Source organism: Phalacrocorax carbo, chromosome 5 (genome assembly GCF_963921805.1).
Source record: "Phalacrocorax carbo chromosome 5, bPhaCar2.1, whole genome shotgun sequence".
In the NCBI taxonomy this organism is placed as follows: Eukaryota; Metazoa; Chordata; class Aves; order Suliformes; family Phalacrocoracidae; genus Phalacrocorax; species Phalacrocorax carbo.
The window spans coordinates 6,145,173-6,170,297 of NC_087517.1; the positions used below are offsets into that span (position 1 = coordinate 6,145,173).

The 25,125-nt window shown below is 37.3% G+C and overlaps 1 protein-coding gene across 1 annotated transcript in view; it reads left to right on the top strand.

Annotated features, from left to right (window-relative positions):
- The window catches only part of LRP1B (LDL receptor related protein 1B), a 761,744-nt gene that overhangs the window by 435,726 nt on the left and 300,893 nt on the right, over positions 1-25,125 (top strand). The window contains exons 8-11 of the mRNA XM_064451033.1: positions 16,126-16,348; positions 19,332-19,503; positions 21,498-21,641; positions 23,061-23,297. Coding sequence (XP_064307103.1) covers positions 16,126-16,348; positions 19,332-19,503; positions 21,498-21,641; positions 23,061-23,297 — 776 coding nt within the window. The remainder of the gene's footprint in view (positions 1-16,125; positions 16,349-19,331; positions 19,504-21,497; positions 21,642-23,060; positions 23,298-25,125) is intronic.

Below are 25,125 nucleotides of genomic sequence, written 5' to 3' on the forward strand. Positions count from 1 at the left end.
AAAGAAGTTAAACCTTCCTGACACGTAGACACACCATAATATGCTTGCAGACTTGAAGGGTTGTCTGCTGGACAGGGAATCTTATCCTCAAACTGTATCAGTTGCTTTAATAAAAGGTATCTCCATCGATAAGTCTTGGTCTGGTACGTGCAGCTCCCTTCCCTGCACCATGTTGGAAGAAGAGGTGTTCATGTCCTTTTCTGCTCTCTCTGCAGCACATGTGATATTATAACGTCCTCAGCATTACTCTTGGGTTTTATATTGTTCCTTCTTTTCTTAAAATTAAATAATTAGTTAATTAGCTCTGAAATGCAACTGTATGCATCACTGTGTGCCCAGTGACCTGGAGGCTGAGGGGAGCAATAATATTGGAGCAGGGGAGGAGGGAGTCAGTGAGCACTTACACAGGTTCGGTATATGAAAACCTGTGAGGCGAGGTACAGTGCATCACAAATATGCTGGTATCCCGTTTTTCATATATTTCTAATTACATGAGCTATAGCTGTCACTTCTTTGAGTGTGAAAATGGTCTTAGAATTGGTATTAAATTTTGTGAGGTAGCTTGGAGAGCTCAGCTGCCAATGCATCAGTTCATGCTGTCATAATCCAATTACTTGGCACATGAGTATAATCCTATACTTGGTCAGAATTTATTTTTATTTTATTTTTCTCCAATTCTTTCTTCACTTTTTCCAGTTTAGTAATTTTCAGAAATTGTCTTCCTCTCTAATTCCACATAGGGTAGGTTGGTATGTGAAAGATTTATTAGACAAAGGTGTATGTAGGTATCACCAGGGTGTCCCAGCTTCCCGCTCCCATCCAAACCTGCTACCTTCCTCCTCGTTGTGCTCAGGAGCCAGTGCTGCTGATACATCGCTGCATTGTCTGTGTTTCAGAAGAGTAATCAGGAAGTAGATTTGTGCCCTTGCTTCAAAATTGCTTGTGAAATCTCTTACTTGAGTTGCTGATCCAGGAACTGGACCCATTGCAGGTGATGAAGTGAAATGTGGGGTGAGGAGGTGCGGCATGGCCCCGTTCCTCGGTAAGGTGGCAGGATGGTGCAGACCCACTCAGGTGGGTGATTCAGCCAGCGGCTGCATGTCAGAGCCGCTCTGCAGACGGAGCTTTCCTTCCCTGGGGCAGGTCCTCCCTTCTCCACCAGCTGTTCTGGGTGTGGGCAGGCACCGGGCCCATGAACGGACCTAGGCAGGAGGGGAAGGAAAACGCTAAAATGGCCTCTAGTTTTCTGTTTTATTAATTCAGTAATGGTTTGTGCCTTTCTGGAGTTCCTTCTGTGCTGAATGTGCTGTCATGCTTATCCCCCGGAGAACATGCAGGTGTGGAGCAGGAGCTGCAGGCTCATAGTTGAAGGTGTCTGCCAGATATGGATAGAGATAGATAGATAGATAGATAGATAGATAGATAGATAGATAGATAGATAGATAGATAGATAGATAGATAGATAGATAGATAGATAGATAGATGCATACATACATACATACATACATACGTACGTACATACATACATACGTACATACGTACATACGTACATTCATTCATAGGCTTGCCCGGTATTTCCCTGAAATAGTCGTCTTTGTTATTTTTATGTAACTTGGTGGTAGATTCCCATGGCTGGTTGTTTTGTGGGTTCTTTGGGGGACAGAGGGAGGGCTGGGGTTTTTTTTGCTTTGTTTCAGCCAAATCCCTTCAATCATTTCTGTAACTAAAGTAATATATAATTTTGTGCTAATACATTTTACCAACATCTTAAAAAAAACCCAAAAAAAGGTGTGTTTGGAGCAGAAGTGGATGCTGTGCCTCTGGATCGGCTGACAGCCTCTTTAATCCCGCGATTCCCAGGTTGCTTCCTGCAGTCTCTTGTTTAATTCATTACTTATGTTCAAAATTCTGTAACAAGTACGGCAAGTGTATTACAGATACAGCTTTTCTATAAAGTACTTTGTCATGCCAGCACAGGTTTTTCACTGTTCTTGAAATGAGACAAGCTTCATGTGGAAAATAGCGGCAGATGGTTCAGTAAATAAGGATTAGAATGATCCACTCAAATGAAATGGGAAATTTCAAGCCAATAATTCATTTAAATAAATAAATATATATAAGCAAAATTTCAGACATCTTTCAGATCTTTCAAATTTCAAATATGCCATGCACTCAAGCCAATTAACAGCTTCCAAAAAATCTCAAACCAAATTCATTAATTTTCAGTACTAACAGTTTCTTGAGCAAAATTTAGAAGAACAAAGCTAACATTTGTAATCCTTAGGAGAGGTGAGAGAACACAGGATTAGCAGTTGTCTATGAATACTATGTGAATAAAAGTCACCAATTTGCATTGCTGATATTGTAAAATCACAGCATGTATTTCTTAGCAACATCTCAAGGTCGTATGGTTTTGGTTGAGGATAATTTGCAAAATGTATTTTGGAGTGACCGCTAACACTGTATATTGCAAGACTATTTAAACAGGAAATAGTTGCAGCCATTTGTAAAGCTCTCAGCTTTGGAATAGTTGCAAATGTTTTTTAATAAACGGGAGAGAGGAAAGGTGACTAAAAGATGTAAAATCACAGGGTTAGTCCCTCTTTGTCATGAAGAGTAACAATTCTTTATCAGTTTTTAAATTGTTCTAAGAGTACAGTTTGATTGTCTACCTGCCATTGATTAAATAGCTGTGAACACCAACAAAAATTTTTAAAAAATAAGTTTAGGGTGACTGTCAGTTTCTATGCCTGCAGCTTGTAGGTATTGGGTGTTAATCAGTATTGTACTAAGAAAAAATCAGATTTTGTTTTCTTCCAGAGGGAAAATTGCCGTATTAATCTCCTCATATTTTCAGTTGATTATCTAAGTTAATGAAATTTAGCTCTGGCTAGTTGACATTAATACCAGTTCTGTTATAAGGTGTAATTTTGGATAAGGGTTTAATAGCCACTGACCATATTTTATTTATAAATAAATAACATCTTTATAAATGGAGGATAATGAATGTTTGACATTTTTCCTATTAATAAGAATTCCTCAGGACTGAAAGCCATTATACTTTTCCAACACTGAAGTAGCACCATAGCTTAGCGTTTACAAATACGAGACGGAAATGTGAATATTCTGATCTTTGCGTACCAAATCATTGCTGACACATAAAGAACAAAGAGCAGAGCCCCCCGTATGCCCCATTCAGGTAAGGGCTCTGTAGGGAATGAGCCTTGCCCTAGAGTCATTCAATAACTAGTATCAGAATGTAGTTCATCTAATTGGTACCAATATGTTCTCCAAATATGAGGCAACAAATATTAATCAAGAATCAATTAATCTCCACTAAAAATTGTCAGGGAAGACAAGAACGTAAGCTGTTGAAAGCAAACTGTATGTGAATGTAGGCTGTCAGGAAAAAATATTTTTATGGTCATTGTCACAGGCAATAAAGCTGATTTTAATGAGAGGATAATGCAGCTTTCAGAAGTTATGTCTGTTTAGCCATTGCAATGAATTCAAAAGTATCAAAAAGCCTTAGGACCAAAAGATAACCTCTTAAAAATAACCTCTTATCATAGCTTGGCTGAGCAAAAGAAAAGTGACAATACTGCAAATTCCAAGCAGCTGCATGAACTGCTGAGTTATGCCTTAAAATTATGATTATATGATGGTAAGTGTTAGTGAAACAGAAAGAAGGATGTGGAAATGTGCCTGAATTCCTCCTTAGATGTCCTGTAACTGCTCACTTTCTGATCTCCTGAGCAGGGGAATCCACCTTCTTGTCAATGCTCAGCTGGGGGAAGCTATTCTCACCTTGGTAAGAGGCATGAATGTGTTTTGGAAGTACTCCCGAGAAATGAGGGGCTATTTGGTTGGACCATAGGTTGTGGCTTCCAGAAGCGTTTGTTGCCTCTCGTTTTCCTGTTCTGGTGATCTGGAACAGCTCCGACTTGTTCCTGCCTCAGTATCTGAGCTTTTTATCATCTGTATTTCTCAGTGCAAAACAGTGGACAACAGACTGACTCCATATGCAACATTCTTTATTACAGAATGTTTTAAATCTTTTTTCATATCTTGTCACTTGCCATAAAATATCAGAGTAACATGACTGTTCCATCCCTCCACTAATGTAGGTGCCTGAGTTCACCATGTGTGATGTTTCCATGCTCCAGCTCAATTAAAATACACAGCCTCCATTACCTTACCGTTACACTCCCATCAGTATCTGCTATTATTAGATACCAGCATGTAGAGGAACTTTGCGGTCCTTGCATTCTTCACAGCATTCAGCAAAACTTTGAGGAAAAGTTTATGAAAACTCTTGCTAACTAGAGCAGCACACATGAACATTTTTGGATTATTATTCTTATTAGTAGTATTAGTATTAGTATTTGTGTAACTTCTCCGCCACAGTTGAATTATAACAAGTAATGTCACAGGTCATGAGTGGGGTCTCAGTTATGGCAACCTTTCAAAGCTGAAATGGAAATCCTTCTGTTGTTTAGATATTTGTGTTTCAAATCTGCATTCATTGGCTTTACATCCTGCCTATGTACACCAGTCACTTTTCTAGCAGTTTCATATTAGTTCTAGTAATTAGGCACTAATTATTAGTAATATTAGGAATAATTCTGCTTTCCCAATAGGATTAGCTGCTGCAAATTAAAGGTTAAGAAATTGAGAATGGAGTAACAGCAAAACCACTAGAGCCTTCTCCATAGTAAAATACAACCATTTTCATTGCCACTTAACCAAAATTGAGTACTCTTTTGTAACACCTTAAGAAAAAATATCAAGAAGATTTAAAGAATCTGTGATCTCAGAAAAGATAACATAATACGAATAGAATACTTCTAATTTCAAATGTGATTCTGTATAAATCATGCTTTGATTTTTTCTATGAACTTGATAATTCATTGTCTATGATCTTTGTTTCAGACCAGACATTGTGTTTGGTTTTGGTTTTTTGGTTAGGGTTTTTTTCTTTGCAAATTAACTTGCAAATACAGATTGGGGGAGAAAATTGCCTGTTTAGTTGGCAGTTAATGGGGAAGCAGAACTGCCTATTTTCTTTACTTGCTGTCGTATGTGAAGGTAAGGCATGGCATCAAATAATTTGGTTGTTGCTGACATTAAATGATGCTCCAGCTAGGAATCCGAGTGGGAGATTGCAGGCTCTGCACACCCGCATAAAGATGTGCCGTTAACAAACCGTGCATATACTGGCAGTGTCCGAACCAAGCTCTCCGGCAGAAGATATTTGATCAGAAACTCGGGATGTAGGGCAAGTTCTAATATTCACTTCAGAATTTGCTACCTTACAAAAAACACTAAAGGAAGGGGATTTCTAAACAGGAACATGGAAGTGTTGGATGAGAATCTTGTTTTTATTTAATTTCAAACAGCTGTTATAGTTTGGGTAGATTCTTTTTTCCTTGGTGAGCCCTGAGTACCTCCTCGTTGCTGTTCACAACTGGAATCATCAATTAGACTGGAGTAATTCACTAACCTGCAAAGTTTACTGCTTCATCCCAAAGGAGAGCTGCATGTTGAGATAAAGATTAGCTCTGTCCCTTGCTGTCAAATACAGGCTGTCTATTTTCTATTCTACACTGAACTGAATAGCCATATGCACAATTTAAACTAGCTCAAGGATTCATTGTTTTAGCAGCATTTGCTTGTATAGATCAAATACGAAATGTATTTGCTCCCCATTGGCATACGGTGAAATTATTAGCATGTGTAAAGATTGCTTTGAAGTATATTTTTATATAAATTACAACTTTATATGTATATTTAAAATATAAATTTAAGGTGTAATTTTACTCAAATTAGTTATTCTAAAATATAGCCTATGTCTTCATCCAAGATCATCTTCAACATTGAGGTCACTGATTATATTTATCAATTTAAGCTTTGAAAACAGTGCTATTGCAGAACGTACTAACACAGGCCTTAGCACAGCATCCAAGATGGGACTTTTCGTAAGTGTAGCAAAACGACATGTTAGATGAGACAGTAAGAATAAAACAAGCATACAGTAGTAGTCCCCCCAGCAAACCTCTCAGCTTCCAGCAGTGTACAACGTTGTGATTTAGAAACGTCATTGCATTTAACAGCCACTGATGTATTCTTCTTCCATGAATTTGTTGGAAAGAAGAAATCCCCATCCTTGCTGTTGGCTGCAAATTCACCATGACTTTAAATCATCAGTTTTCAAAACCTGGAGGTGAAGCATTTGGGATCTAGAGAGTACACCTCTAAATGGAATCCTAGCCTTTCTTCAGGTCTGCCTGTGAAGCAGGAGCCCTGAGAGTCCTAAAGCTTGCAAACTGTGGATTTTTTATTAATTTAATATAATCCTATATAATGATGATTATTGTAGCATTTTCTGTATAAGATGGATGAGACAGGTTCTCAAATGCCAGCTATTACTGACATTTAATCTGGTATAGGTCATAAAATACCAAGGCGGAAGAACAGTTGTAATTTATTTTCCACATTAATAATATATTTTAAATAAAGTAATATTGCAAAAATCCTGCATTTTTCATTCTCTGTAACTCTAAATAGAAAAAGTTCATTGACAAATCACAAATTTGAAGACAAAGCATTCTTAAAGTAGATGTCTGTATTGTGATAGATGTAGGTGATGTAGAAAACACGATTTTAAAACCGCGACAAACTGAATGGGTACATTTTTTGCATTTCGTAGCGCCAATCGCTATAACTCACGTTTCTCAAACTGGGTAGAAAGGGCTATGTCTCAAATTCTGGGAAAGAAAAGCCACTGGAGAAGTGGAATTGTGTTTGGGAAATAATAGCCTCCCGTGTCTAGACAGTCATTTTGAAAAAGCCAGTTACTGCTAGTGCTGTCCTGATTTGCTCCGTAGCTGAACTTCGCTCTAGGACAAAAGTTAAACCCACCGCGCTCCAGACAGCTTTCCTGTTAGCCTGTGTTTCATCAGGCTGCAAGCCAGACACACTTTCAGGGGTCTTCTTTTTTCCCTACAAGTACTGAACAATTAATAAAAACTTCTTTTCCTCAAAAAAGAATTCCTATTTTTAAAAAGTAATTTTAAAAATTGTCTCCTTTCAACTAAAGGAAAAGGTTGTTTATTAAATGGAAGAAAATACAGGGTCTGACTGCATATAATAACGTATTGTGAAAATTAAATAGCTTCAGGAAAAGTACTGTGTTTATTTCTTCTGTGAAAGAGCTTCAGTACAATTCTAATTAAATCTTTGAAAATAAGTCTTTGGGTATGTGTATTCTGCTGTGTACTTGGGTTCGTGTAAATAGTATGAAAGGTCAAGTGGCACCATTTGCTTGCTCCAGAAATCATTCAGAGCAGAGTAATAAAAAATATGACATTAAAAATACGTATCTCTAGTTGAGTTTGAACGATAGCATATATGTCTGACCCTGAGTTTCCAATGAAGAAACGGAATTTCAATTTTCAATGGCAAAATTATTTCACTATATCTTGTATATCTGATAAAATATACAGCAGATGAAATTAACCATCTAATCCTCAGAAATAATTACTCAGGAGAATCCAAGAACTATATTCATCATCACGTTCTCTCCAGGCTCAGAGTTACAGAATTAAGTATATCTTACAGCACTGTGTGCATGATTTGGATGTAAACACGCATTTTATGAAGATATAAAAGTCTGTTTGTGAAATAGTTTTGGTTTTATATATATTAATTTTAAAATATTCTAAAGACTTGGTACTATTTGTCTGTCACATTAAAAGTCTACTTAAGTGATGATATACAATTATGTTACATGACAGTTTGAGTGTCTTTATAAAATGAATTTTCTCAGGGGAGCAACACAGCAATTTGGCACAGCTGGTTTGTGATAAACTGGGAATAATCAATGTTTCTTCATTCTTATTCTAATTGATGAGCTTGTAGTAACACATGGACAAGTACACGTACAGTCTGAGAGGACTCTGCTTCCATATTTCTGTATCTGATTTAAATCCGAATGCATACATTTTCTGATTAATGGCGATAACTGGACAAATTAAATACTGATGTTCAGGACCCTTAATGAATCCGTGAATACATCTGAAACGTGTCTTTCAATTAAAAAGAACAGTTATTTAACAGTTATTAATAATTTGCATATATTTAGGGTAAAAAAGTGACATAAAAGGTAAAACGTGATTGACTTCCTCTAATTTAATGTTGGGAATAAATTTTCAAAATTCAGACAACATCCTTTTGTTAAGAAGAAAAAGAATGAAAATGCACCATTGCTGCACAAAATTACTCAAGGTAATTACATGGCTTTAATGAAAAGATATTGAACTGTATTTAGACAGAAAGCATATTAAGCGGGTATAAAGTTGATATATGCTAAGGGATGCAGGTTTTCAAGAGTCCGCCTTACAGCTTTAATCTTGTTGATGGGGAAAAAAATAAACCTGGACTTAACTGTTTTGACAAGAATGAGTGTAAGACAAACTTCCTTTTCATTTTTATCCTCTAGCAGAACCTATGAATTGAATTTCATTTCCGTGGGTGTTTGCCTTTGATCTATTGGTATTATATTCCAGGTCTGCATTTTTGTAGCATGTAGAGAAACTCACACCTATTCACAAGTGGAGCAAGAAAGAGAACACCGTATGGTTATTATGGGTTTGCTACATATTTATGCGGAGTGTGAAGAAGTATAAATTGTGAGAGAAATTTGAAACTGTGAAAAGATATCATGAGATAGAAAGTTAGCTGTACAGCCTACTGTCATATCTTATTGCTGCTGCACCCAGAGGTGGTAGATAGGTCCTGCACTGGAGTGCCCTTTGCAGTTACCTTCCTGCAGAGAAAGCATATTTGAGTGGAAAAGGGAGGGGACACAACTTTTCAATGCTCATTACGACCTTTAAAAAAAACGTTTATTTTCTGTCTATTTGGTTGCCATTCTGAAGACAAAAGAAAGTGAAGCCTTTTATCCCCTCAAAAGTGGAAAGGATCAAACTTGAAAAAATCTGTTTAGGATTTTATTTTGATAAGGTAAAACAATAGTAGAGCATAGTTGCAGCAATGTAACAAATGTCAGTCCTGAATTATCGTATTACATTCACTTTATAACATCTCTGAAAATGCATATTTGTGTGTGTCAAAGGAAATTTTATTGGGGGGGTTCCTGGTGGTGGCAAACTAATTCAGCTTTATACTAGGCATATTTCTGTAGGTGGACAGTTTTAGTAGAAAAAAAAAAAAAGAAAAATAGTTGCAGGATTTTTTCTCTTTTCTCCCACATTGTGCTACTCTGTTCAATAAGAACTCCACAGATTATGAAAATTTGTAGCTACTTTAGCAGTGAACTGGATTTGCTCTTTTATTAATCCGTCCCCAAATTCACAGCTATTGACCCTGTGCTGCTCAGATTGCCATCCCTGGTGCTGCAAATAAGAAAACCTTTGTTTGAACTGGTGATTTCTGTGTAAAGAGAAAGGTATTTTATTACAAACGTGCCCCCTAAGGCATTTGGGTTGAGCTTTTGCTGATTTTGCACATGTTCTGTTCTGCAACAAGCGGCGATTCGAGCTTGGCTCTGTGCGGTGAGGACGAGCTGTCCAACTGGGTTTTACTTTTATCTGCATCTCAGCTCTGTGCTGCTTCCTGCGTGGCACTAAATCTGCAGCTCTCTGTGAGAAGACACCATTATTATTTTACTCTTACTCACTCATTGCCAGGATTGCTAAATATTAGGAACATTTGGAATGTATGGCCCCCTTTACATTGCAGAAATCACGGAGGACCTTTAACAGAATTTCGCTCCTCTGTAGCCCAAAATATATCCCCAATATTTCCTTCCAAAACTAGTTGCAGAAACTAAGGCATGTTGCTAGACAGCCTGCTGGTTTCTAACCCCCCTAAAATAGTGTGGATATGCAAGGAGAAATTATGGGTGTCTCACTGGGCTGGAAAGCAGCAGGGCAATGAGGGACCCAAATGCCCAAATTCAATGGCATTTATGTTCCTGCCCTGGGGTAAAAATTGCCTTTGCCCCAAACCTGGCAATTTTTTAAATTGTGGGTACGTAAGTACATGTAAGCACTCTTCAGGTACATGAGATTGGTCTGGTACACTAAGGGCCATGGCTCATTCACTACCAAAAATGGGCTAAATCTGAGTTTGCCTAATTTCTCTTGCTTTAGACACAGATGAAAAAGAAAGCTACTGAATCCAGAAATCAACTGAAATATCAAGAGGGGAAAATGTTCCTGGAACGTGGTACAAAGCATGCTCTTAATTAAATGCAATGTAAATTAAATCCCATTAATTTTTATTAAATGCACTAGAAATCAGATACAGGACTGCATGGCAGTCCCCCTTCTGAGAATCCAGTAAGTAGATCCATTAGTAGATCCATAAGTAAATCCATAAGTAATAAGCAGATCCTGATACCTTAAGCTTTCATTTACAAGCAGAGCATCCCACAGGTGTTTTCACACAGTCTCTTTAAATAGGTGTTTTGGTAACCTTCCCTGAGGAATGTTCCCTGTCCACCACAGTCCCCATCATTTTAGTTATCCTACAGTGTGCCTTTCTGTGTTTACAATTTGTCCTACAGAATATCTGGCTGGTGCCACTCAATGCCGATGGTCTTGTCATTAGGTTTTAAACCGATTAAATTGCAACCCATTTCTGTTACTTGAACTCAGAGTTTTTCCCACACTGTAATCCCTCTTCTAAATTAGAAAAAGGCCTCCAACTTGTTGTCACTTATTCATTTTCCCAAGATCAATGGAATACCTTTAGTAGTTTTCTGTCTTGGTAATGATACCTTCAGTGTAATTTCTGGAAACTAAATACCGCTCTTTTTACTCTTGGCTCCTGTGAGGTATGCTATCAACTGTTTTACTTTAATCTAGATGGGTCTGGTCCATGGCAGTGACTTTGTCTCAGAAAGCAGCCTTCTTTCTGTATCTGCTATGTTAATTTACCTCTGAGATAAATTTGCATTTTAGTTGACTCTTCCCTGTGAACTGCCAAGCTGTCTGTCATTCTTCCCTTCAAAATCTGCCCCAGCAATTCCCACCTTCTTGAGATTAAGCTAATGGACCTGTAATTACTTCAGAACAACATCCTTTCTGGTTCTTCAGCTTAAGTAGAAGGTGCCTTTAAATGCATGTGTATTTGTAATCTCTAGCCTTTTCCTACCAAGTAGTGCTTATGCTAACAATTCTTTATCTCTCATAAGAGAAGACCAGAGGAAGAGGGAGACAGACAGAGAGGCAAAAGATGGTACGTTCCCTGGGATTGCCATCTGACTGCTGTGTGGCAGCTGGCACGCTTGGGTCTCATTGACAGCAGTCTTAACATGAGCTTTAGGTAAATCTAAGGGATACCATGTCTTCCCTCCTGTAGAACAGGGAAGGTGTGTAATGTGGATACATCTGTGAATACAGTGTTTTGGTACGTGACTCCATTTAGCCTCCACTCTTGCATTTGGTCTTAAACTATACCATACTATCAGATGGATGATGGTTTATCTTCTGACCAGAAGTGTTTTGCTTCCTCTCGTGAGGGATTGAGGTTACCACACAATAACATTCCTCTTCCATAGGTCCACTTGAAGGAGCACTTGAGGTTTACAAGCCAGCCTGGGAATTAAAGAAGTGATAAGAGGTGGGAATAGGCTGGCTTGTGAGTCTAAAGGGAACAGTTTATAGTCTGAGGCCCGGCAGCTGAACAGATGAGCTTCTGGACATGGTGACAAGTGTACCTCTTCCCTGTTACAAAGAGTAATGAGAAATTGAGGAGGGAAATAAAGAATAAAAAATAATGGCACATGAATACAGCCAACTATGAAGCACAGTCATAAGCGTCAGGAAAAAATTGAAAATTACTTCATGACACCTGATAATATTGTTCCATATATGGGTGGTGTGGTTCTTTTTCCCCCAAGAATTGCAGAATTGTGAAATTTTGCCCCCAAAACGTCTGATTGTGCTATACAGTATTTGGCTTCTTAGGTGCACCAGAAATAAAGAGTTTTCAGTCATCCAAATGTAGCTTTACAAGAAAACCGTATTTCTTTCTCAGTTAATTAAATGGGTGGATTATGAATGTGGGGACTGATACTTGAAAGACAAAAGGAAGTGACAAGAGAGAAGCTGCTGGACAGAACCAGTGGTGATAAGGGAGGCGTATGATGTTGGCAGCTGAACTAAGACAGTAACTATCTGAGTCTGAAAGGACGCTTCTGTCGAGGACAGATGTCTTCTGTCAGGAAAGAACAACAGGCCTTTTGAGGCCCTTCTTATGTGTTTTCTGGGCCTGATAATGAAGTCAAGATGAATATGTGACCACTGGTATGAGAACAGGGACTGGGAGGTTCACAGCCACTTTTGTCTCATCATGGCATTCTTCTCCTCTGGTACTAGTTTTATTTGGTAACATTACTTTATTGCTATTTGTACTTGGTGTGTTTGTCAGTTGAGTGTATTTTAAAATGTTATAGAGGTTTTGTTGCTTAGATGTGGAGGGAATATTCCCTGTGTTTTCCCAGTTGAAACCAAACTCTTGTTGGAAAACCTCCAACCATAACTTTTTAAGACTAAGTCGTTAGGTTATGAAACGGGTTGTATTTCATAGACTGGAGAAAGTCAGCTAAACCCTGGGAAATCAGCAGAGGAAGGAGGATGTATGTAATAGCTGGTGAGAGGATGACTGTAAATCAGCAGTGTAATAGAGCTGTGAAAATAGCAAATGTCATCCAGTGACGGCTGAATCTCCAGCTGATTCAGAGAAGTTACAGTGCCATTGTACAGGCACCAGTGAACTCCTGTCTGGAACAGCACATCCAGTGCTGACCACGCTTGTTCAATAACATGACCTAAAATTGGAATAACTGCACAGGAGGGCAACATAGACAGTCTTATGAGATGGGAATGATTGACTTCCTTTGGTTATCTCTAGCTGCTAGGTAGAGAGTGAGAGTTTGATCACCTTCTAGAAAAACCTTTAGAGGGGAAGACAGGTGAGAAGGACTGTTTAAGCCAAATAAGCATGCTGCAGAAATCAGTAGGTATAATTTCGCCTTGGAGATACCGTCATTAGTTATTAGATGTAGATTCCTAACTGTTGGAACAAACATAAAACCATTCTGGAGGAGCTTCTGGATGGAACGTTGGTTCAAAGCCACTAAGTACTTTTATGAGTTTAAGAAGTTTGAGAAAAGAGTAGTATAGGATGCCTGCAAAGCACCTGGACTTGATTAAGAAAATGGCCCTTTTTGTTCTTGACTAACAATGGGCAGAACGTGGGGTTTGTACTGTTTCAAAGAGCTAGGAGAATATGCAGAATGTCTATGCATGAAGAAGTCTGTAACTTTCAAAAGATAACATGCTTTAATAAAATTCAATTTAGTGCCAAATTTTTTCACTATTTTATAGCAGCTTCAATTAACGTCCTCATTGGTAGTCTCAAGAAATAAAGGCTGTAATGAACAGAGCTCTCCCTGTCCCTGTTAGACCTGGTGCCTCAAGGTAAGTACTAATGCATAGTGCGTGGGCTGAACGGGGAATGCACATGGTCAGTATTCTTGTTGAAATTGCTCTGCAAATTGATAAAAGATTTCACCACCCCCTGCTGAAAATGGATAGGCAAATCCAGCACCGTTTGTGAGCAGGAAAATTAGTCTTGAGCTGAAATAAATACTACTACAGTGTATCCTTGAGAACCAAGGCGAAGGAAATACAGTATAATTGTGGGTCAGCTTCATGTGGTATAAATGCAATTCTGATTTAACCTTGTTCTAAAATTCTGCATTAGTCTTTAAATACAGAATTGCATTTCAAGATTGTGTGGAAAAACATTTAATTTTCTTAATTTAATTTTCAGTACGCTTTGATCATATGGCAGCAGTTAGGCAACTACTTTCTTGCCCTGTCTTTTGCTTCTACATTAAAAGATAAAGTTTTATTATTGTCAGTCTCCAGGTGAAGAGTAATTATTTTAAAAATGAAAAGTATGTAATTTGCACATGAAGTCATGCTAGCTCCCTTGGCACAAATGGTGTTAATATAAAACTGATATTTAGAAAATAAAAAAAGATCCCACATACCTGCAAGCTGGAGGATCATCTTAGATTAGATAGTCTTTACTGTGTCTGTCGGTTATTGATATACAAACATTTTATTTCTTGTCTGATCTGAGAAGAGATTGTGGTTGTAAAAGCCAAGTAATTATTATTTCTAACTTGTGCATTAGTCTGTTTTGCGGTATCCCGTAGAAATGCTAAGTCTTGTTTAAGAACTCTGTGCACTAAGCAATCAAGTAGAGTCAGGCTGAAGTCAGTCCAGGCCTGTGGCTGCTGCGAGTATGTGTGTGCGTTCATCGGCACGGAGGGGCGGGCGGGCGGGCGCCTGGTCGCAGCACAACCCGTTTTGTTCTGAGAGTGCGAAATGAGCTTTAGTTCGGATTTTGAATCTTGAGATACAAAGTTCCATTAAGAACCTAAATCAAATCCAGAAGCAGAGATTGTAGACTGATCGCATGTAACGTTTTAACAACTTATTTTAAATGTAATAGGTGTTGGCCTTGTTATTGCTGATGAAATACATATACATATATATATGTCCGTGAATGCACATATATACACACACAGAGTTCTTTGGCTGTTTTCATTCCAAGTTAAACATTTGCTTTGCAGACATAATTTTTAATTTGCACATCGTCTGTAGTATGCACAGTTTGATTTCTATGGACCTGAATGTTAAGTATGTGTTTCTTAAAGTGTTCTTAAAGTACAGCTGGGATACAGAATTGCAATGGAGGACAAGACAGGAATTCAAAATTATTTTGATAAATAGCAGTCCCTGTCAGGAATGGAGCTATCCCTCAGGAACGCTATAGGTAAAGTTTATTCTGCCTTATGGCCTGGTGATGGACTACATGACCTTTCAAATTCTCCTCAAGCCCTATTTTATGATTCTGTCATCAATTCATTCTGGCATTTGACAGCTGCTATACAGATACTATAGATAATTCTACCGCCTCCAATACTTGTAATGGTATTTTAATTTACATATTTTGCACATGAAACATTTTAACTACATTTTAACCGTATTCTTATTTATTTGAATATGGTAAATATAAAGGGTATGGGTCTAATTTGGCTATTTAGCAAATGTGTATTCTTTCTAGCCTAAAACATACTATAACGCTGCATTTCTATAAATTACTGCTCTTTAACATAAAGATACCTCAAGGTTTATATGCTGTTGATCCAGTGTAATTCCCATTAGTGGTAATAACAGGGAGATAATTCACTTCATTTGGAAAATGAAATCCTGATTCTCAAAGTAGTTTTAGTAACACTCAGTCTGGAATCAGATTATTCTTTATAGTGTGTTAAAGTCATGGCAAGATGGTCTTCAGATTGCAAGTGTAATTTAGTATCACAAATAGGTAATCTTGTTAAAATATTGTCAGTTTAATCAAAATTGATTTGTGTGTACTAAACCCACTGAATGCTAACCAAGTATCGGGTTAGGAAGCTTTAGCAGCAATTTTTAGTCTTTGATAGTTTCCCATTATTCTTGGATGGAACGACTCTTTGGATTTGTGGAAACATTTTAAAGCTTGAACATCCTTCCAAGACTAGATACAAATCCACTACAGACTAAAGCATCTTCTTTAGAAATATATTGTAAAAAACCTGACAGTGTGCATCGCTGTATTTATTATGCCTTACATGCAATTAATTTTTCTCCAAACCCTGTGTTTTTGCCACTCGTTGTTTTTTGTAAGTATCTTGCCTTTTTTTTATAAATAATGCTAAAGAGATATTTAAGATTGTAATGTAGTCTCTGTACATATGAATGCCACCCATTTAAGACAAGTCTCACATGGTTTATCAGGGGCGTAAAGGAATGCATTTAGAAATTCTGTACATTCCGTTTGAAAGAAAATTCTGTGAAATTGTGAATTTGTTAGAAGGCATGGTGATCTTTTTTTGGTAATTATATGATTATCAGTATGGTTTATATGGGTTATTGATAGATGAACTCCATGAAATGATGAAGAGAGCCGCCGTCAGCAGCTTTGCACTCTGCTGACACCCTTTGAAACTTACAACATCTTATTTTCTTTCAACAGAAAGCTTTTCTTTACAGACTACGGGAATGCTGCCAAGGTTGAGAGATGTGACATGGATGGGATGAACAGGACGTGGATAGTAGACACTAAAATTGAACAGCCAACTGCTCTTGCACTAGACCTCATCAATAAATATGTGTACTGGGTTGACATATATCTGGATAGCGTGGAAGTTGTTGACTATCAAGGGAGAAAGAGGCATACAATAATTAAAGGCAGACAAGTAGGTATTTATTTGCAAATTTGTAAAAAGAAATGTCAATAAATAAACTTACATAATACTAACAGTTACAGTAATTTCAGGTGTTTTTTCTCTTTTTAGTTCAAATGCATTAGGCAGTAAAAGATCCATCTGCATGTTTTGTTTTATTTACAATTTAACCTGTTTTGCAACCTATGGACAAACTTCCATGCAGTGGCTCATTAATAATGCACCATGTAAGTCACACACCTCATTGTAAAGGACTTCAGGAGGGAAAATATGGGGCAATGGAAAGATGCTAAGGGTTAAATTATTAATGACGGGAAGATAAACTTGTCAGTTCAGGAAGGAGAGACTAACAGGCACAAGAATGTGAAAGAAACAGTACAGCGAAAACTATTCACCTGTTCGGACCAATCTGGATGCCTTTAAATCATATTTCGTTGATGGCAATGATGCTTTTCCCAGTTGATCCAGATGTTCAGAGTCATAAATACAAATGCCAAGACTGTATGAGTCTTTCAGCGGGAGTATATCAATCTGTAATTGTTGCTTCAGTCTGGCAAGCAGGGTAGTAGGTAGCTGGGAAAGGAAGGGTTCCCTGGCAGTTGTGAGGCTTATGTAAATCAAGGGAAATTATCAAAGACCAAACTGTTCCTCGTTGCTACTTGGACTCCCAGAGCTGGTGTGGGTACCATGGGTACATCTGCTTCTGCCAGAGGTTAAACAGAGTGTGTAAAAATGTGCAGACAGAATAAGCATTTTACCTGTTCTGCTGTCATTCTTTGCTTGCTTCCAAGTCATCACTGTCTACCAAGAGACAACTGGTTAGCTAACTACCATTTAAAAACAGGCAGAAAATGTGACAAAAACCAGTCTAGGTCACCTGCCTAAATAGGAAACACCTTCCTATTTTCTACCGAATTACTCCCAGTCTTTAGCCAGCTTTTCTGGAATAAAATATCTTGTAATTTTCTTATTTTTTTTTCTTCCCAGGTAACATTTTGGAATAGGTACATAAAAAAAAGAAAGCCATTTTCAGAAACAACCAACAAACACTTTCACAGGCTTGTAACTGAGTTGTACTGGTGTCATAGGAGAGATGCTTTTTCTTTCTCTTCTTTCTGCAATTTAGATGCAGAAGAGGATTCTTTATGAAGTTCAGAGGGATTCTTTCTTCTCTAAACTGTCTAGGAGAGGAGAAGGATGTCTGTTTCTTTCAATATGGGTGAAGGGTATTAAAATCTTTGGTCTTTTAGTTGGTCACTGCTATCACAGAAGGAGAAGCATATTGGTTGTCTTTCCACTCAAATGAAAAATTGTTGATTTCACTACTGTGCTTGTCATTTGCCAGGATTTAGAATGATGGTTACTCCAAGTTACTCCTCATTAGTGCAAGAAAAGAGCAGACCAGAAAATTATTCTCAAGTAATTTTAGGGATTAAACTTCATATTATAAGTAAAAGCTATCAAAAGACATGCTTTCCAAGTGATACGGGCTTTTATGATTGATGGTCTGTGTGGCTTTCAAAAGACTATTCTTTGTAGCAAGGAATATTTCCATTCATGCATAGGATAACTGGAAAGCTTAATGGGAGGTAAAAACCAACAAGTGCATAAATTAGATATATATAATTGAGTCATTATAAAATATATTGTATAAAAACTCACATAGTTTCAATAATGTATAGGAAAGCTCTCATGGGAGTTCAATAAAAAAGCTTTAAACTGAGTGCAAATGGAAATAGGGAAGAAAGGATTCTAATGCACAAGATAATTCAACAATTTGGTACAGATGCATCATTATTTTCAAGGCTATTTTCTTTTCCATCTTACTATAATTAGATTGAATTTCTTTTGGGTCTTAATCAAACATTTCCATTGATCTCAATTATTTCTTCTTTTTTTCTGGGTAAGGGTAGAATACAATAGCAAGATTTGGCAACTGGGGGGCAATTTCCAGAAAGGACTGAAATATTTGATGCACAACAGGGTTTTTTGTTTGGGTTTGGTTTTGGGTTTTTATTGGTGATGTATGTCTGAATTTGTGAGTAAATGAGCTAATAAAGGAGGTAAATAAATGAGCAATAAATGAGGTAAATAATTTGTGGTGAACAAGTTCTTGATTAAGTTAATAGGATATTCAGCCTGTGAAAATCTGAACATCTGCCAACCAATTTTCTTAAATTTGTTAAGCTTTTGAAATTGTCAATGAGATATTTTATGTCTTCTAAATCTATAAATCAAGCACAACTGCTAGATTATCTAACACTTCATGTTCAAGCTGTGATTGGCTAACTAACTAATGTAAGGTAATTTTTAATCAATGTACCCAGACACATCACAGATAAATACAATTTTAGAATTCACTTTTTGAGAAGCAAGGAGTACCTTGTGACCACAGCCATATTCAAAGACACCATCACAAAAGGAACACAAGCATAGCTGAGAGAAATTCTTTTTATTTATTCATTTATTTACTTAGGAAAATATTAAGTGGGTATATCATCCACTATTTGCCTTGCTTTGATTATAACATAATAAAAAGATACTCCAATTCAACCTAGAAACTGTGTTTTAAAATTCTATATTTACTATATTTGTTAATGCTAATTAATATTAGTTAATTTGTCTTAGTTACTGTTAGATAATGTTAGTTAATACTAAAAGAAGCTGTTGCACTTAAACTATGCAGGAGTTTCTAGTTTAAAAGACAGAGAAAGGGGGAAATTCAGAGGATAAATGAATTTGGATTGCTAAACCTTTTGAATGTTCTGCCTTTCTTGTACAAAGCTTTTCTACTTATAAACTTCAGACTCAAAGAATGTGAACTATACTTGTAGCGTAGTTTGTGCTTATTATTTACAAATATTTATCAGCATATTCAGAAATCATTTCGTACAGTTTAGCATGTACAAGTCACAGTAATATTTGATGTTTACAAATCATAGATATGCCTAAAATATATCAGCAAAAATAATGATATCATTTTTTTCTTTTCCAGATTAGGCATCTTTGTGGTTTAGCAGTATTTGAAAGCTATTTATATACAGTTAATTCAGATAACCTCAGCATTTTACGAATAAACAGATACAATGGCACCGATGTTCAGTCTCTTGCTAGACTTGACAATGCTAAGGAGATCCGTGTATACCAGAAAAGAACTCAAACAGCAGGTAAGATCAAAATTCCTTTTTCTAGGAAATGTAAAACCAGATATTAGGTGGATGTGTTGTTAAGAAGGTTCTTCCAGAAAAATGTCTCAGAAGCTGCAGCAAAAATTTGCCACTGTGGCAAAACTCTCTGTTGCTTCTTCATCTGCCCAGTTTTCTACGTGCTTGCTGCCACCTTTCCTGCGTCTCCAAGCTCGTAACACAGCTGCTTCCTGAGCATTCAGCTTGGAGAACCACCAAAGAGCCCTGCTCTGCAAGTTTTCAGGCTCCACGCACTTAACACTTCCAGAATTTAACACCTTCGGAATTGCTGGATGTCCAATACCGTCCACACTCTTGGCCGTCAGGCCTCAGAGATTCCTGGTTTCTCTGGGCCTGCTTTTCAGACAGACTACAGACCTCAGGAGAGCACCCGTCTTCCCGGTTACCAAAAAAGCATGGAGATGTGGGCAGCCAGCCTGCCTAAGTGCCAGCACAGCAGTTGGTGAGACAGGAAATTGCTGTTAAGTTTTCCTTGGTTTGTATAAGTATTGTTTTTGCCTTTTGTGAAAGAAATTTTCAATTTATGTCTAGAATAAAAAACTCTTTATAATCTCAGAATTTTTTTACAAAATAACAATTTCAGAGGTCCATAGTCCCGCATGACTCTAATCGTGGTTCTGATCACATACTTTCTGCATTCAGAACAGCAGTCAGATTTGTGGGGATTTTGTGCAAAGATAGCAAGATCCAAAATGTTTACAGTGATACTGATGAGAATTTTTTTAATATGAGTGATAGCAATAAATCCTTGCCATGACTGCCTGGACAGAAAAGCTAACACATCAATTCTGGTGATCAACATCAATGTTATTAAACAGACTGACTGCTTTTAGAGAAGTTTCTGAAGTGGTAACAAACTCTAAATTGATGTAGACTGGGTGAACTAATTTTCACCCTATAGCTGAAGGCATTGATTTGCAGATGTCAGTGTGTGAAGGAGGTTGCAAAGACTCTGTCTTTGCTGTAACCCCCCCTCTTGTACCCCTGAGGGAGTCAGAGAGGTTGAGTAGAGGAGAGACATGAACACAGTGTAATCTTTTATTACATCCTGTGATTACTCTGTTCCTCTTGCCCTTTGTTTGCTCTGCTACTTCTTTTGTTTTGAATGGACATGTTTGTTGCTTGTCAAGATTCGCTGTAAAGGCTGTCTCAGCTTGGAAGAGTTTCTGTATACCTTTAAAAATATCGACCTTAAACCACTTGATTACTTAAAAAAAAACCAACAAAAACAAACAAAAACTAAAAAGCTTGAAGGAAAGGAGCGGAAAAGGAAAACATTTTTTTGAGCTAAAATACTGCTGGCCTGTTGTAAGTCAGCTTAGTAAATGTAGGATAGCAAGATATATTTTGTTTCCTTATTGGATTAATCTTACAGAGTTTAAAAAAATAATTTGATGTATTAGTCTGCTGATTTAGAACCGTGCATTTGAAAATATGAAGTCAAGGGAAACCTGGATTTATGGCCCAACTGTATAAATGTGGCAAAAAGCTACAAGGCTCGTTCTGTTCTTTACTTTCTGCGCAGGCATCTGCCCCAGAACGGTGCTGTCTAATGGCATTGAATGAATAGCAAACTGCGTTGTCATGGGGTTTGCTCTGTTCCCAGAAAGCCACCCATCAAGTGAGCCAAAGCAACAAATAGAAACGGGAAAAAGTGTCAGCTATCCCAGGGCAGGGCTGCCTGGCAAACGCGTGCAGAAGCTTATTCAAAAAGGGGTGATGGCATACGACACTGTAGGGTGTGGCTTGATATCCACAAGACGACCCTTTGGATTATTTATCTGTTTTGGGTATCGTCTTAAAAAAAACACTTTCTTTTGTACTTATATTCTGAGGAAAGATTTATTTTGACACAAATTCCCATTTTTTTTCCTGCATAAACTTACTAAATGCTGATGCATATAAGTGTCTTGCTTTAAATGGATTTCAATCATGCCGTTTTTCACTCGCCGTAGTCCGAAGCCATGCATGTGAAGTGGACCCATATGGAATGCCGGGGGGATGTTCACATATCTGTCTGCTCAGCAGCAACTACAAAGCACGGACTTGTCGCTGCAGGACTGGCTTCATCTTGGGAAGTGATGGCAGGTCATGCAAAAGTATGTTATTTAAATCAAAGGGTCTGCCAGCCGCTCGTATTTCAGGGTATAGTTCTGGGTGTTATTTAATGTGCTTATCGATAACAATAGAAATCACATGGGCCATTTTGGGGTAAATTTTTTTTGCAACACGTACCTGGCGCTTTGTTCATATACTCATTGTTTCCCTTAAAATTATTTGATTTGGCTTAGTTCATCGAAGTGACAAATTAAACCTCAGATGCCATTAAAAAATTCTAAAAGTTATCACAGGTTTTAAGCTAACCAGTCTTACCCTTTCTTTATATACTTTGCATTCTCACAGCACATAGGTACTGAAATGCTGTTAAATACTTTGTCACACCTAATTTCTACTCATACAATCAGCTTCTAACTCAGGAGCAGGCCATTCATGTGAATAAGTAAAGCAAGATTTTCCTCCCAATACTTCGTGAAAGCGAGTTTGATTTGTGTAACTATGGTTGTACCTAACATGAGGTGTACGTAATGTGTTGGTCACCTACAGCCAACAGAACAATCCTGAATGTTTGGGAGAAAACCTATTTTTGCCTGGTTTCTTGATCAAATGGCATCAATTTAGTTCAGCTGAAAGGCATGCAGTTAGATAGTTTGATGGATGCTGGTAGATGGATGTATTTGACCTCAGTCAAACCTCACATGGTTTTCACTAACAATGCCAACAAAAACCCCTGAGAGGCATTAGGAAAACATTTATATTAGAGAATTTTAAGAGGTATATTGATAGTACTAAGGATCTAAGGATATTTATGAGTATCTTTAAGGAAAGAGAATTACCTTACTAAGCTTCAGTTATTTGTAATTAACCTACTTGATTAAACTGTAAAAATCTCCTCAGAAATAGGAAATACTGGTATCGATGTTTTATATCTTGGTATGACAGAACAGCGTCTATTGATTTGTTGTATTCCTTCCCATTCAAAAGAAATTTACTGTAATCTTTTTGTCTTGTTCATTTCTGAGAAACTTCAGGTGAAAAAGATGGTGTTTTGTGTTTGCTGGAGTTTACAGTCTTGTTAGATTTAATGATTACTTCAGTAATGGTCTGCATTATCCTGATAGATCCTAACGAATTGTAAAATTAAATGTCTACAAACGCGTGTATGTCCATTTCACAGTTATTCTGTGAACTAGCATTGCTTTTTAGTGTGGACTTTTACAGAAAAGTATAATTAGATGTAAGCAGCTCACTGAAGTAATTTGTATTTTAACTAAGGTAATGTAATTAGCTAGATTTCTTGAGTTTAGATACCTTCAGAATATATGAAAGTTTAATTTTTGGTATTGAATAATGCTCCTTCTCCCCTAATAATTGTGCCAGTTAATTAAACAGGGGCATTATGCACTGTAAAGAAGATTAGACACCATCGGTTGTTTATGTTTGTAATCTTTCTTTTGCAGGACCAAAGAATGAATTGTTTCTTTTTTATGGGAAGGGACGCCCAGGAATAATACGGGGAATGGACCTGAATACCAAAGTATCTGATGAATACATGATCCCTATAGAAAACCTGGTTAATCCTCGTGCTCTGGACTTCCATGCTGAAACCAATTATATTTACTTTGCTGATACTACCAGTTTCCTAATTGGACGACAGAAAATTGATGGCACAGAGCGGGAAACTATCCTCAAAGATGGTAGGCAATGCTAACTGATAATGACATTCAGAGAATCTCACTAAGAAGAAGTTGAACTGCTATTTACAGATAATTTAAAGCTTTAAGTCCCCCATGGAAAACAGACAAAAACTAGACCTTGAACAGAGTTGGAGGTATTTATTTGTTACAACTTCATGTTTATTCTTCCTGAGTGCAGAAATGTAAAGATTGGTTAAGTTGGTCAGTTGTAAATTATTACTTTGTCCATTTAAGCTTATACCTGCCAGGGAGTAACTCCTACATCTCTACTGTATTCTTTCAGTAGTTAGATACAATGGATCCATAATGTAGTTCTTTGTAATCATTCACAAAGCCATCCTATATCTTTGTGGACTTTATAAGACTTCTTCACTCCAACCTGTATCACTGTGCAGATTCTGGAGCTTATTCAAGTAGTTTGGCAGAGTGAGACTTCCTGTAGTGCTTGCAAAGTCAACAGAAGATAAAAAGCACTGTCTTCCCTGATGCATTTTCCATTGATTATGTGGAAGCAACAGAAAGACCTAAACATTTTTTAGAACCTTAGTTAAGATGTTTGTACCGTTTATTATAGCAATGACAGAAAATACCTGCAGTTCTCTAGTTTCCACCTCGCCCACCACACTTCACAGAAACTCCCTTGCCTAGAATCATCTCTCATCATACTAAATGTTGTTTCAGTATTAAAACCTCCAGTTTGTCAACCCATATTACTTTTTCTTTTATGGACCTTTTCCACAAAAGACCGCTTCAGCAGGAGGTAACAACTGCCTCAGTTGAAATCCATTTTACAGTAATTATTTTCTAGTACTCAAGAAAATAAGCAGTATGAATATTCATCTTGGCCTTCAGAGAGCTTAAAATCTTTACTTGTAAATTGAAGCTCAAGACAGTGAAAGTAGCTAAAATACCATTGTTTTAGCACAGGGATTTTCATTCCCTGTCATTTATAATCCATGTTTTAATCCACCTGTCTCAGAGAAGTTATCTCCAGTTCACAGTGATAGGGTGCTGTTTTGGTGTAAGGTCTCTGCACAGCCCTCAGACTCTGCATAAAGATCCCTTCAACAGGAGTTGCAAGGAATAGACGGCTCTTTACCGTATTTTGGTGGTTGCTTAATGAAAGGCAGCTGTCTGAGTAGATAATGAATACTCAGCTGTCAATCTGGTAATTCTTCATTTCACTGTGAATATGGAAATGGATAATATATATCACAGAACTTCCATTGCAGACTTTCTTTTACTAAACAGCAGACATTTCATTTTGCCACAGAGTAATCCAAATGTGGAGTAGATGAAGGAGCAGACAGTATGTAGATATAAACGTTTTAAGGCAGCACCAAGGAGCATCCTTGCTGAGAAGTGTCAAATAGGTTGAGGTTACTCTAATCAAACATGCAAACATGAATAAGATTTGTATACTAAACCAGCAAATTCAAAAGACTCTTTTAAATAGTGTCTAACTGGAATTTCTACTCTTTATAAGTAAAACATAGCAAATATACCAATGCAATACCAAAAGAGTTATGGATTATCCAATGATATATTATTGATGGTCCTAATACTTACAAAGACCAGGAAAATATCACTGTTTTTCTCCCCACTTTCCTTCCCCAGGAGCTTACATTGTTAGTTAGAGCTTTGTGTAGTTTCATAACTTTAAAGTATGCTTAAAGAACACTTGTTAATGTATTTTTCATTATTTAAAAAATTAATATGGCCTCCAGCCATACCACCTCAGTTTTCATTCTTGTCAGCTCTCAAGAACTCAGCAGGGACAGATTAAATTGTTCCTTGGTGGAAGGCTACTACAGAAAATCAGGTGTGT